At 33.1% G+C, this 13,099-nt stretch overlaps 1 protein-coding gene across 1 annotated transcript; it reads right to left on the bottom strand.

Annotated features, from left to right (window-relative positions):
* Positions 1 to 3,284: 3,284 nt before the first annotated feature.
* Positions 3,285 to 7,552, bottom strand: LOC105341565 (FGFR1 oncogene partner 2 homolog). The gene is made up of 4 exons (XM_034454738.2): positions 7,411 to 7,552; positions 6,685 to 6,819; positions 6,145 to 6,396; positions 3,285 to 4,124 (listed from the first exon to the last, which is right to left on the bottom strand). Exons 2-4 carry the CDS (start codon positions 6,817 to 6,819, stop codon positions 3,810 to 3,812), a joined length of 702 nt encoding a protein of 233 aa, XP_034310629.2. The 5' UTR covers positions 7,411 to 7,552; the 3' UTR covers positions 3,285 to 3,809.
* Positions 7,553 to 13,099: the final 5,547 nt, after the last annotated feature.

Consider the following 13,099-nt stretch of genomic DNA (forward strand, 5'->3'; position numbering starts at 1 on the left):
TAAAATCAACTTATCTTGCATGGCAATTAGTTTCTAGTCTGTATTTGAATTACGCGCTTTTTTATTATATGAATTTTTAGACTTTTCAAACAAGAATTTCGAGAAAACCCATATGAATCATGTTGTGTAATATTTAAAGATAGATTTCAAACTATGTATTAGTAATCGAAACAATTCTAAAAATCGTATGGATCCAAGCACTATTGATATCAAACTCTAGTCTCGTTCAACCAGACGCTCGGCTGTGTCCGGTAATCTCCGACAAGCAAGAGAGCCTCTCTGCTTGTCGGAGATTTACGGAGACAGCCGAGCGTCTGGTTGAATGAGACTTTATTAAACTCTGGCGTAGGATCACATGACACAACAAAAATATCTAAATTGTTCGTATTATGTAAAATCTTACTACATTTGTATTTTCAAAGTGTGTATAAATAAGTTTCCTTGAAAAACAATGCTTCAGCATACATTACATCGAATTTTTCTATTATTTTCAAGAACTAAGTCTTGTCAGCGGTGATGATTTGTGCTTAGGTCCAAACACTTTTTCACTTTCGGTTTGCCAGAGTAACTGCATAGGAGAGTTGATTAAAATATCAACTCCCAAAAATGACATCATTAAAATGACAAATTAATAAAAATGGATCACATAAATTTACTTGCCTTGTCATCGGTCATTTTATAGTATGTAGTTTTTGGAAATCAGGTCTTCAAACAATCTGTTGGAAATATACGGGCACCAATAGCGCCCCATTGTTGAAAGACCTCTTTTTGTATGCATATGAAGCAGAATTTATTCAAAAATTTGTACGTGAAAAAAATAAAACACTCGCTGTGGCCTTCAACTCAACAATCCGGAATATCGACGACGTATTATCAATCAACAATTGTTACTTCCATACCTATGTCGACTCGATAAATCCCAGTGAACTTGAAATTAAAGATACCACTGAGTTTGCGTCATCTGTTTCATTTTTGGATATTTTACTGGAAAGGGACATTGATGGTAACTTAACAACAAAACTTTATGATGAACGTGATGACTTCAATTTTTCTAGATCTATAGTAAACTTTCCTTACTTATGTAGCAATATACCTTCATCACCTGCATATCAGGTGAGCTAAAAACTGTCTATGTATCAATATGAAACATACCTGTACATGCTAGCAGTATTGAACCTTTGATCACCACTTTAACATGAAATTGTTAGAAAACAGAACATGTTAATACAACAGCTATACAAATCACATGCATCGGAGAACATTGGAACAAAAGTATCTCTTCATTGAAGAAATGATCAACTACAACTATAGATGGCATATTCTTTCTTTAAAGAAAAGAATATTTAAAATGCAGTGAATGCAGACCTTCTAAAAATATTTCTGTAAATATTTGAATAAAAAAGACAAAAGTTGATGTAAATCATAATGGAAACAGTAAATGCAAACAACTAAATTATTGCACTATCATAATGGATTTCTATAACCACGGAGATCAGTTATTGTGGAATGATAAACAAATATAATAGAGAAATCAATTGCTAGAATGTCAACAACTTGTGACTACAGAATAAAGTATGAAGCAGCAAGGAAAAAAAAACAAAATTCAGGACTGCCTTGTTCAATGTGAGGTAAGTATAAACACCCAAAGCTTTGAAAATGCACCACACAAGACAGCTGACCTGTTCCTTTATAAACTGAGTATATTGTAGTTGGAAAGTCCATTTTCCCAGTAGCGCTGCCACCATCTGATTTTATCACCTAATCAAAGGGATTTTGTTGTTTTATTACATATTAAATATTTGCGTCTATTTTGAACTGCCGGTCAATAGACTGCGATCTATTAGACCGCCGGTCAATAGTCTTCGATCTATTGGACCGACGGTCAATAGACTGCGATCTATTGACCGCCGGTCAATAGACTGCGATCTATTGGACCGGCAACGTATTTCAGAACGCTGGTATGTTAATGTTACAACCTTTCGATAATTCTCATGGAATGTATATTCCTTTACATAGACGCTGTTTTTAGTACTTGGTGAAACCAAATTCAATGTTATCAAAATGGAGTATCAAATAATCAATAGTTTTAAAGCCTGATATAAGGTAAAAGACTACATGTATTTAAAATCTAATAGGTTGAAGATTCCCCCTTCTTTGTGTAAGCTATTAAATTGAGATGTTGTAATGCATGCAACAGGTTTTGTGCATGTAAAAGATGAAAAAAAAATCTTAGTATATTGCATAATGGCACGAAAATCATTGCAATATGCAAATTGTAAACCCCGAAAACTAAAAAAGGAATTAGGTAATAAAACAATTATTTAACGCTTGAACAGTCAATAGACCAGAATTTTTTCCCTTGGTGCAGGGAACAGCTCAGTATGATCTATTGCCCTCGGCCGTTGGCCTCGGGCAATAGATCATACTGAACTGTTCCCTGCACCTCGGGAAAAATATTCTGGTCTATTGACTGCTAAAGCATTAAATAATTGTATAATCTCCCATCAGCAAGGAAACTTAAATGACCCGTAATTAAATATAACTTAAACTGACCTATTTAGCTATAATACATTTACTCCGCCCCTCGCACTGACCATGACTGAAGTCTTATGTGATAAGACACAAATTCAGAAAGTTAACAAATTTATTTGTTTGAATGAATCTAACAAATCCAAAACAATGCGTTGAAGATTTCACTCGTGCAAAAACACGACGGAAAAGAAAAACGCATAAATGATGAGATCGACTTGCTAATATAACACAATTAAAGGGGGACAACTTGGGATAATTCATTTTAGACAATACTTCAAGTTTTGAATAAAAATGAATTATATGGGGTTATCCCCCATTTAATTCAGCGAGCAACAGAGTTAAACTTATACAATGAATTCTCAGGGGAAAGTCACCCTTAAAATTCTAGAGCTCTCAGAGGAAAAATCACTCTTGAGAAGTTCCCTATGCTTCAATGTAACACTAGTTAGAATATTTACTGACTGCCGTAATTACTTGAGACAATAAAGAAAAATGTAAATACATGTATAAACAATAAAATGCTTTCTTTGATGATTCATGTGGGTTATGAAGGTATCGATCATTGCAGAAAAAATTTACATAACCCACTAACATGGATTTTATTTTTTCTGCAATGTCGCCACCCTCATATCCCGCATGAATCCCTAAAGAAAACAAAATAATGTTTAAATAACTATATACTGTGTTTGAATGCTTGTATGAATGTCTTAAGAGATTTAAAAAAAAAATCAAAATGATAAAAACAAACTATACAAATTTACCATGTTTATTGCAATAAAGCTAGCCTAATAAACACCATATATAAAGGTACATATAAGGCCAAAACAAAATTTCAGATCAGGCAAAAAATTTCAAAATATAGCAGTAATGAAAAAGACATTTTTTTTTCAAATTATTTGCAAGATATGCCAAGGGAAAAAGCCATTTGAATGTTTTAATTTAAGTTGAAAATGAATCCCCCTTTTCAATATTGCAAAAAAAAAGAAAGAAGAAAATGCTATGAAAAAAAATGATTTTAGCCAAAGTCAATGTGAAAAAGAACATATTACATGCAATCATACAAGAACAAATCAGAAAATATAAATACTTTTAATACTTTTAATATATACACATTACATGGTATTCCTAAAATACAGCACATCTTTAATACATAAATGGCGGTCTATGCTACACAGCCACACATCTCTGTCCCACTCACTGCTTGCCCTGATTAAATACAGACGTGGTACAGGTAGCTGTCCACCCACTTCAAGGTCGGATTACATACAGACAGGTATCTAGGTCTCCTGACCAATGTCATCTTGCTCCACCACTGTGCTTACGGAGTCCAGCGATATATTGTCGTCCGAGTCTGACACTCTAGATATGTCCTCGGTTTGTATTGCTTTATTGTCTGTGTCTACAGAAACATTCTCCAGAATTTTCTGCTTGGCTGTTGTGCAGACCTCCAGAATTTCTCGGAGACCATTGTTCTCATACTGCAGTTGATCCAACTTCTCTTTATTTTTGGCAAAGTTTTCATCATCCACAGTTACTGCTTTATGCATTACCGCTGCCATTTCACTTATTTTATCGATCAACTTTTCTAGACTCTGAAACAATAACATAAAGATAAACACAAAAAAAAAGGAAACTGATCCAAAGAAAAGCAATGCATATCAAAACTATTAAAGGGGACCAGTTTGCGCAACAAGATGGTTGATCAGTATTACATGTACAACTGATCTACAAATGAGTGATGAAGTAAACCCCTTGAAATAATGAAAACACAAATCATAACAACAGGCTTCTGATTTTCTATCATGAGCCTCCTGTATGAAAACATTGACAACTACTGCAATACCACTGTTCTAACCACACCTGGAAATTGGTTTGACCAATGCAGTGATGAAAGTTTTTATTCCCAACTACTAACATTTCATTTTTGTTGAATATTTCTAGAAATAGTTATACCATAGTCAAAATAATAATTTCAGCTCTAATTTTGACTGCACCCCTACAGGATACAGAGAAACCTTCTATAAGATTGAAATCTCAAACCTCCTACAAATAGTTTACTGTGAGCAGGTTTGGTCAGCATACATGTATCATTAAAGGCTTGTGATTAGCAGTATGTATTTGACATTTACAATTGCAGTACATTATATAAGAAAAATTTTCCTTTGAAACCACATTTGGGAAGAAATTAGGATGACTAAAATCTTTCACTCATATAACCAAGCAACAGTCACTACAGTTTGTTCCAATTAATGTTGACGCGGACTTTGACAGGGATGAAAGCAACATACCGTAATGTCGCGTGTATAACACGCACTTTTTTTTAGCCAAAATTTGATCAAAAGTTGGGGGTGCGTGTTATACATAGGACTAAAATTTTACCCCATTTTTTTCAAGCCGTGATTCTTAATACCTCGAGAGACGTGACTGCCGATATAGCGTGTTATGCAAGTTGTATGAGTGTAGATTTTCTGCTGGTATAGCGCGTTATGCAAGTTGTACGAGTGTATACTAAATTTACTGCATCAAAAATACCTTATTCTTAGTTTTATTTCCATGTATTGAAATATTTATCCACTCTCAACACTATTTCTTGCATTAAACAAGTTTAAATATCGCCAGTGTATTCGCCATTACGAAAGCAATCACCAGTTGACTCGGCGCGTGGTCAATGTTTGTTTAATAATTTCCGGTGTTAGAAGCATGCACCTGTCTTGTGTCGGACTTCACAGGACGTTTTCAAGTGCATGAAGATAAGCGATTATTCTGATTTTATTAAACTTGATTAATTCGTGTCCAGTTATGCAGTTAAACGTTATTGCTTTACAAAGACACTGCTAAAAATACATCGATCATTTGTACGACTTGATAATGACGATATATGACATACATACGTTTCTTCAGAATGTTTATTTAACAGCAATCAATGAGTTTGACTATAATTAATCAATTAAATTATTTCTTTTGATGTTGTTTTGGTTTATATCTGCAAACATTATAACTTTTAAGCTCGGTTGCCGTTCTTCCCTACGTATGATGATATTCAACTTTTCCACTGTTTTACGAAGTGTCTAATGATATTTGATACCGCCCAAGAAATCATGCCGTCCTTTTTAAGTAAAATTGTAAGAACTTTGACTCTAATATCGCTTGGGCAATGTTCCGATCACGAATTTACAGTAATTGCGCTTGGGTTACAAAATTATCATTAAACATCGATAGTTATTTGGAAAAATGGCGGCCGTCGATTTTCATCATTGTGATATGTTCCGATCACAAAATTAAAGAAATTACGCATGATTTATAACATTATCATGAAACATCGATTGTTTTGGGGGAAATTGCGGTCGTTGATTTCGCCATTTTTTGGGTGCGTGTTATACATAGGACCTGCTGTTTTTTCGCTATTTTTTGGTCAACTTTGGGGGGTGCGTATTATACACGAGTGCGTATTATACACGATACATTACAGTATATCTTCCACTTGAGCAAAATATAAAATTATGGGGTATCTGATTCTCCAAAAATCTAGTCCCAAAGTTCATTTTAGTGTCAATGGGGTGTATACAGTTATCTGTATTATCTTTCATTATTTGTCTGTAAATAGAGTTTTACCTGCGACTGATCTTTCCTGTGGGCAATAGTCTTCTCCTGTTTGTTACTTTGGATTAACTTCATTATCTGCTCCCTGTATTTCTGCATGATCAAAGCCAGAGCCTGCTGATGTTCCTCCAGAGACAAACGGAGTTCCCGATTCTCTTGCTGCAACTCTCGAATCTGGCGATTCTCCTGGGCAATACCTAACACCAGGGTTGAGCGTGGACGGTGCTTCGCTATTTCGTTCAGTTCGTTAATATCATCTTGATACTGTAAAAATGTTATTAATTAAACGTTTTTTCCCCCAGATAAGTCCAGAATGGTTAAGACTTGAAAAACATTTTTTAAAGAAAATGTTTTTAAAATTATGAAAGCTTTCATTTGACATTAATAAAAAGAGGCAGGCTGGATTATTTTGCCATTGCTCCACGTCACTGGACGTAGGCAAGTTTGTCAGCTTACTAGAGATGATCTACTGATGGAAAATTTTCTCATTTGTAACATTTATCCTGGTTCAATATCGCTCTTTACCTGTTAAGATGATTAAAAAATCTATACCTGTTTCATAGCATCTAGCCGTTTGTGCAGTGTCTGTGTATGAGCAATAAGTATATCTGCTGTAGAATCATGTTCTCTAAGTCGGGCTACCAGGATCTGAGCATCCCCCAACATCTTTTCTATGCTTAATGCCATCTGTTAAAATAAAATGAAAAAACTGTTATTCAATGAGGGTTGTACTGCTGTTTACATTAGAAACACCATTTTACCGCAATGCATGATTGAGCCAAAGACTCTGTTTGCGGAGTCTCAACTAGACTGTTAACTACATATGCATGTTCAAAAAGGTTTGTAATATATAAAAATGTGTTTTTCCCCAGCAGATTATTTTTAACAGACTTAAAATCGGCACGAAAGCAGATCCGCTTTGCGGCTGCTACATTGCAAGTACATGTATATGGGACGAATTCTTACTGTGACCTGAGTGTAGCCTGGTCACGGTAAGATTATTCTTTCTATGAATTTATGACCAAAATATATATGATTGCATGACCAAAATGTGATTGAATATGACTACTGAACAGAAATGTGAAGTACTCTGCACCATGAATCTGAAAAAAGTCCTCTAGATGTAAAGCGTGAATAAATTATAGGCTTATATATCTTGAGGAAATTCGAAAAACGTCAAAACGAAGTAAGGATATCTGATTCTGCATTTCATCTCGAAGAAATTCGAAAAACATCAAAACGATTGAAATAAAACTTTTCCTGTTAAATCTTACATACCTGTGGTTATGTGTAGTTAATGATTTTCTTTAAAACTACAAGAAAATTAAAGAAATGAAATGATCATTATGCATTTTTCCCCCACAGACAGTTGCGGAAGTAGCCAGGATGTGTAAGAAAAACTAAATGCAAAACTCAAAGCGGTAAGAAATCCGGATTAATAGGACTCCATTACCTTCCGAGTAGCTAATTTTTTTAAAACTTCTAAATATAACATGAAACATTATAATTTTTTTTAATTTATTGTCACAGAGTCGTGAATATTTTGCGTGAAACTGCGTCATTTTTATCTTGTTTTGACGCAAGAAATGATTTGTTAAAATGGTTCTAAGAATAGAAACCTAGAAAACACATTCATAACACAAAAAACACACGTTGAAGAAAGACATGTACTACATATTTGACTAAATTACAAACAATGGTTTTCCTTATTTTAATACTGACAATATCACTGAATATGATGTTACAATAATATAATTAACAGTGATCTTACCAGGTATTCAAGACTTTAAAGGGGCATGGTCATGGTTTTGGTAACATTCTATTTTCCTGTTTTAATGTTTACATTGCTTTAGGAATGCATTTCTAATGACTAAAATGTAAACAAAAGCATATTGTTACATAGCCAAGAATTGTAAGCTCTGTAACTCGCTTATAACTCAACGAATGACACTCAGTCAACTTTTTGTCACCTATTAAAAATGCCTTCCAAAAGCATTGTAAACATCGCGTTTTTCGACCGACATTCATGATAATAAAAATAATTGTAGGTCGAAAAAAAAATGCGGTTTTTAAAAATAGTTCGTAGCGACCAATGGGCAACATCGTGCGTATTTGGATTGTCAAACAAGAGAAAGGTGTGTTGCAGCTCAGATTTTTTAATTATCAAATCAACTGAAGAAGTGGGGGGGGGGGGGGCTGGGGGGGGGGGCTGCTTCAAGTACCCGTGGTCATCAGGTCATAGTACGGAGTTGTTCAGCAACTCTTTTGTTCATCTTATTTATATTTAAATATAAAAAAAGCTTCTTTTTGATCGGATCAACATCAGGAACACCGGTCTTGATAGTGTAGATGATTGATCTTCATGTACCATTTTTTAAAACTCGACGGAAAAAAAATACCTTATAGAGTAAAGTACACTGTAGATCCCCAAATGTCCAAATTCTTACTTGATTTCAGACGAAAAATGTTTGGAACGTCCAAACTATTTTTGTTTTTGAGTTGTTTATAATTAGATCTGATATCCTTTAAAAATAATGTAAGGTCTTCCTAGCATTAAAGATAGAATTTTTATTGTCTGCATTTTGAGACAATTTTACGTGTTCTTTATCATTGATAAATAGAACCATTTTAACAAGACCTTGGACTTTCAGTAGGATGTAACTATCTTTTTCTTGCATCAAAACAAGTTTTAAAAAATGACGCTGGTTTCAAGCGAAATATACACCGATTGCGTAGTCTTGTTCAAAAGCCAGGCAAATCCTGTTGATTTCAAAAGGCCATGGCTGAGTGGCCTACGATGAAATAGACAGACCTACGTCACATTGCCGTTTGACAAAACTACCTGAAGTCCAAGCTCTTGTTAAAATGGTTCTATATTTATCATTGATAAATAAACTGTCTTTCAAAAAATGTTTATTTAAAAATTATTTTTTTTTGAAATTATGACTTCTTTAAAGTAGTCATAACACCAAAATTTATTTCTAAATAAACATTTGTGGGAAGACAATACTTTAAATATCTTTTATTTTATTTAACAAAAATGGTGAGCATTTCAGGGTGCAATAGGTCACCTTGACTGTTGTTTGACCTCATTTATAATTTCTAACTCATAATATATTGACCCCATTCCCCACTGTTTGTATTTTTTGAAACTGTCTCATCTAAAATACTTCTTGATTCAAGACAGCTAAAAACTTTGTGGGTTTTCCTCCTCCTCATTCCACACGTTCCACTTGGTTCTGGAATTTCTAATGCCCTTGCATGTTACTCCTGCTGTGATCAGAAATCATTATAATCAGGAATCATACAGTATCTATCTTTTAAATGACATTATATATTTCACTCGGTACTTGGTTGACAAACCAACACTAATACTGGCATTACTCCCCTATTATCTAACAACGATACACATAATGAATGACAGGGTATGCACAAAATAGTTTGATAAAGGGGGACAACTCCTAGAGAAACACAATATCCAATTATGCACATCTTTACTTTTGTCTAATTATGGATTTAAGAACAAACTCCAAGTTAGAAAGGGCCACTATTTGCAGGAAAATAATGTAATTGGAATTTTCTGGTACAGACTGTGTCCTGCAAATGTACGCCACTCACAACTTGTTGTTTGGGGTATAAGGACAAATGATAAACAAAGCAACCCCAACAGACACCATATTTCACATTTATTAGGTAGACAACTTCTACCAACTATTTAGCATAAAATGTAACAGTTTATTGCACACAAATTGTTCTACATAACAATTCCATCATTTGCTTATAATATTCACAAGTGTACAAAACACTAACAAAATCCACCAACATTCTGTCAATGCAATTCTATGGCCATTACTAAATTTTGTCCAACAAAAAAAAAAAAACATGTTTTATTCTTTAATGCAGTGTGAGTTCAAAAATAGCAAGCAATCATATCCTATGCAAATAAAATCTTACAAAACACAAAACAATTTAGACTAGAACAAAATGTTTTAAAGTTGTATAATAGAGCATTTTTATTTATAAAAATGTCTGCATATTTTGATTCATATTTCTTACAACGAGAGAGCTACAAAAGAATAATATCATTTGAAAAAGACCACGGAAAGTGTTGACTTGAGAGGTTGCCTTGAGAGAAAAAACCCTAATTGATGTTGATGAAGCAAGTCAAATAATCATGAGCAGATATCTCTTTGGATTTCTAATTCCTTTTCAATAACATGTGTTGTCTTCTTGAGCGTTCTTTGTCAAATTCCATCAACTTATTATACTATGTGGACACTGCATGTACACTGTAAAAGTGCAAGCAGCTTAAGAAAAAACATTGAAACTCTAACCAAAACCTTAAAAAACTGTTTGTTCCCTTCAACTATATATTTTTGTACGGATGGAAGGAGTGCAAAATATTTCCTAACATTATTCTTATTTTGATTTTATACCTTACTGCATATCTTTAAGAATCACACTTGGCAAACTTAACAAGAGGCCCTTCGGTTCAGGTTAGCTAAAAATCACTGGATGGTACAAAATTAACTTTTGAAATTCTTTGGTACAAAACATTTCTTAGGAAAATTCTTTGAATCTGCCCCAGTGCATTCCAAACAGGTAATAATTAAATGAATTTGGTCAAAACAACATTAATACGCTAAAGATATTAAGATAATGGAGGAAGGCCCTTTACTATTAAAATTGAAATAGATGTACCGGTAGTTTACTTTTGCTCCTGACATCTACTGGTAGCTACGGATGAAAATCATTCTAATACAAGATTACACTCAGAACCTACTGGCAGTTACTGTGGTTTCAACAATAAATATTCATGGAATACCAGATTTTGTGTATTTCACTGTCGAATTTATCTATGAAATTAAATGTTCATTGAGGTGCATTATTGAAAGGATCACTGGCCACGTATCCTTGAAATTTTCACTAAATCTACAAAAATTGTTGCCCTCAGAAATTAATGAAACCACAGTACCAACTTAATCCAGCCTGGTAATCAAGCTTCCAGAACACTTAGTCCAACTTTTTTTAACACGTACATGAACACCATATCAAACAGGATTAGTTAACAAGAATTTTGGCATCAATATGGATTAGAAACTGTGTTTTACACAGGCCATTACAAAACTTCAGCATTGTGATTATAGTAAATAACAATCTCTTTCATCTCAATACAGTATGTAAAATAAATGGCATTTTAAAGTAATTAATGATATATGTTTATTTCAATCTATCAAAATGAAACTTATTCAGAGTTTTCCCCCCTTGTTAACTTGAATGGGAAAACTTTCTTATACACTTAAACATTTTTTAACAATTAAGGTACGAATTAAAAGGAAGCTATTAAATTGTTTACAGGAATGTACCAGTAAGAAGCTTTGAAAAAGCCAATATGGTAACAAAATAAGTACAATAAACATAACACTACCAAACAAAGTAATCTTTATAAATGTATATATAGAGATACACAAAATGATTCTTCCTGATTATTTGGTTCAATATTAATTTACAATCAATAATGGGTAAATCATTTTCCCCTGACCTTGGTCATATGTCAAATTAATTCATTACATTTTTGGTCACTGTCTTCCTTTAATACTAGTGAATAAAAAAAAAGTATTTTTAGGTACGGTACCTCAATACATCAAGAATTTTTAAGAGACTTTGCCACAAGAGATGGTGATTTAAATGTTTGTTAAATTATTTGTATCTATTTGGTAGTTTATTATCATAGCTCAGTGCTTAAAGTATTGGGCTTCATATGAACATCAGATAATGAGTTCGAATCTGCTTGGGGCTTTTGTCAATATTTACTGGATAAAATTTTTGAAAATCATATTTTCATAAAAAATTGCATATTTGTTTTGCCTATTTGACTCTTTATCTTATTCATCATACTATCTATCGTCAAGTAATTTTCTGCTGATGTGAGAAAAAAGGTGTAGTGAGCCACCTTAAAGAAGGCAACTAAAGAAAATTAAAAGCACTTTTATAATAATTTTCTAGGCAACAAACTACTCATGTAACAACCCCCCCCCCTCCCTAGTCTGCATTTAGCTCCCATACAATTTTTGACTGAAATTCTTTGACCATGCATGTATAAGAAGATTCCACCAATAAAAACAATTCTGTTAACAAATTTACAAAACATGAAGCCATGCAGTTAGCAAAATCCAAATTTGTCAAACAAACATAAGAGAAAAAATGTAAATACTATAGAAATACAGTAAAAACAAAAATTAATTGTTAGATATTTGCACTTTTTGACATTATCAATGGCACCCATAAGACAATTGACAGTGTTAACATTGATCTCACGGATACTTCTCACTAAGGCCTGCTTGTAGTTATAAACATCAATCCATCACATTATAATATTATGTACATACTGTATATATACAAACCTATCTACATCACAAATGTACCTGCATGAGATCCTTAAACGAAAGACAGTAATTTCCAAAGGTCAATATCCATCTGTATCCAACCCTCAATCCAGTGCTGAAGTAAACCTATAAGCTTCTCACTTAACAGAATAAATTGTACCTGAATATTCTGAGTATCAAATGAAACAATGCAACTCTTAATTGTAACAGTCAAATAATACATGCATCTAATCTACTTACTTGTAGATATGTTTTACAGAACTTATCACCTAAAAGCAATGATTGTGGTGATTAAAGGATCTGGTATTTTTTTCAGATTTGTACTTTGTCTTTAATATTTAAGAAGAAAAAAAAAGCCCCACATATACACCATTTCTTAATTAACACAACATTTCATAATCAAACATCACCTCCTCCAAAAAGATAGCTAAATATAGCACGAACTAAAAAAAAATCAGAAATTGAAATAAACTAAAAAATTCTTTTTAACAAAAATGTTATTTTTATGAAATCAATTTCATCCATAAAATATCTGTTAGAAGCAATTCCTGTTCAAAATTTTTAAGAGCACTATAGTTAGC

The sequence above is a fragment of the Magallana gigas genome, chromosome 5 (assembly GCF_963853765.1).
Source record: "Magallana gigas chromosome 5, xbMagGiga1.1, whole genome shotgun sequence".
Taxonomy (NCBI): Eukaryota; Metazoa; Mollusca; class Bivalvia; order Ostreida; family Ostreidae; genus Magallana; species Magallana gigas.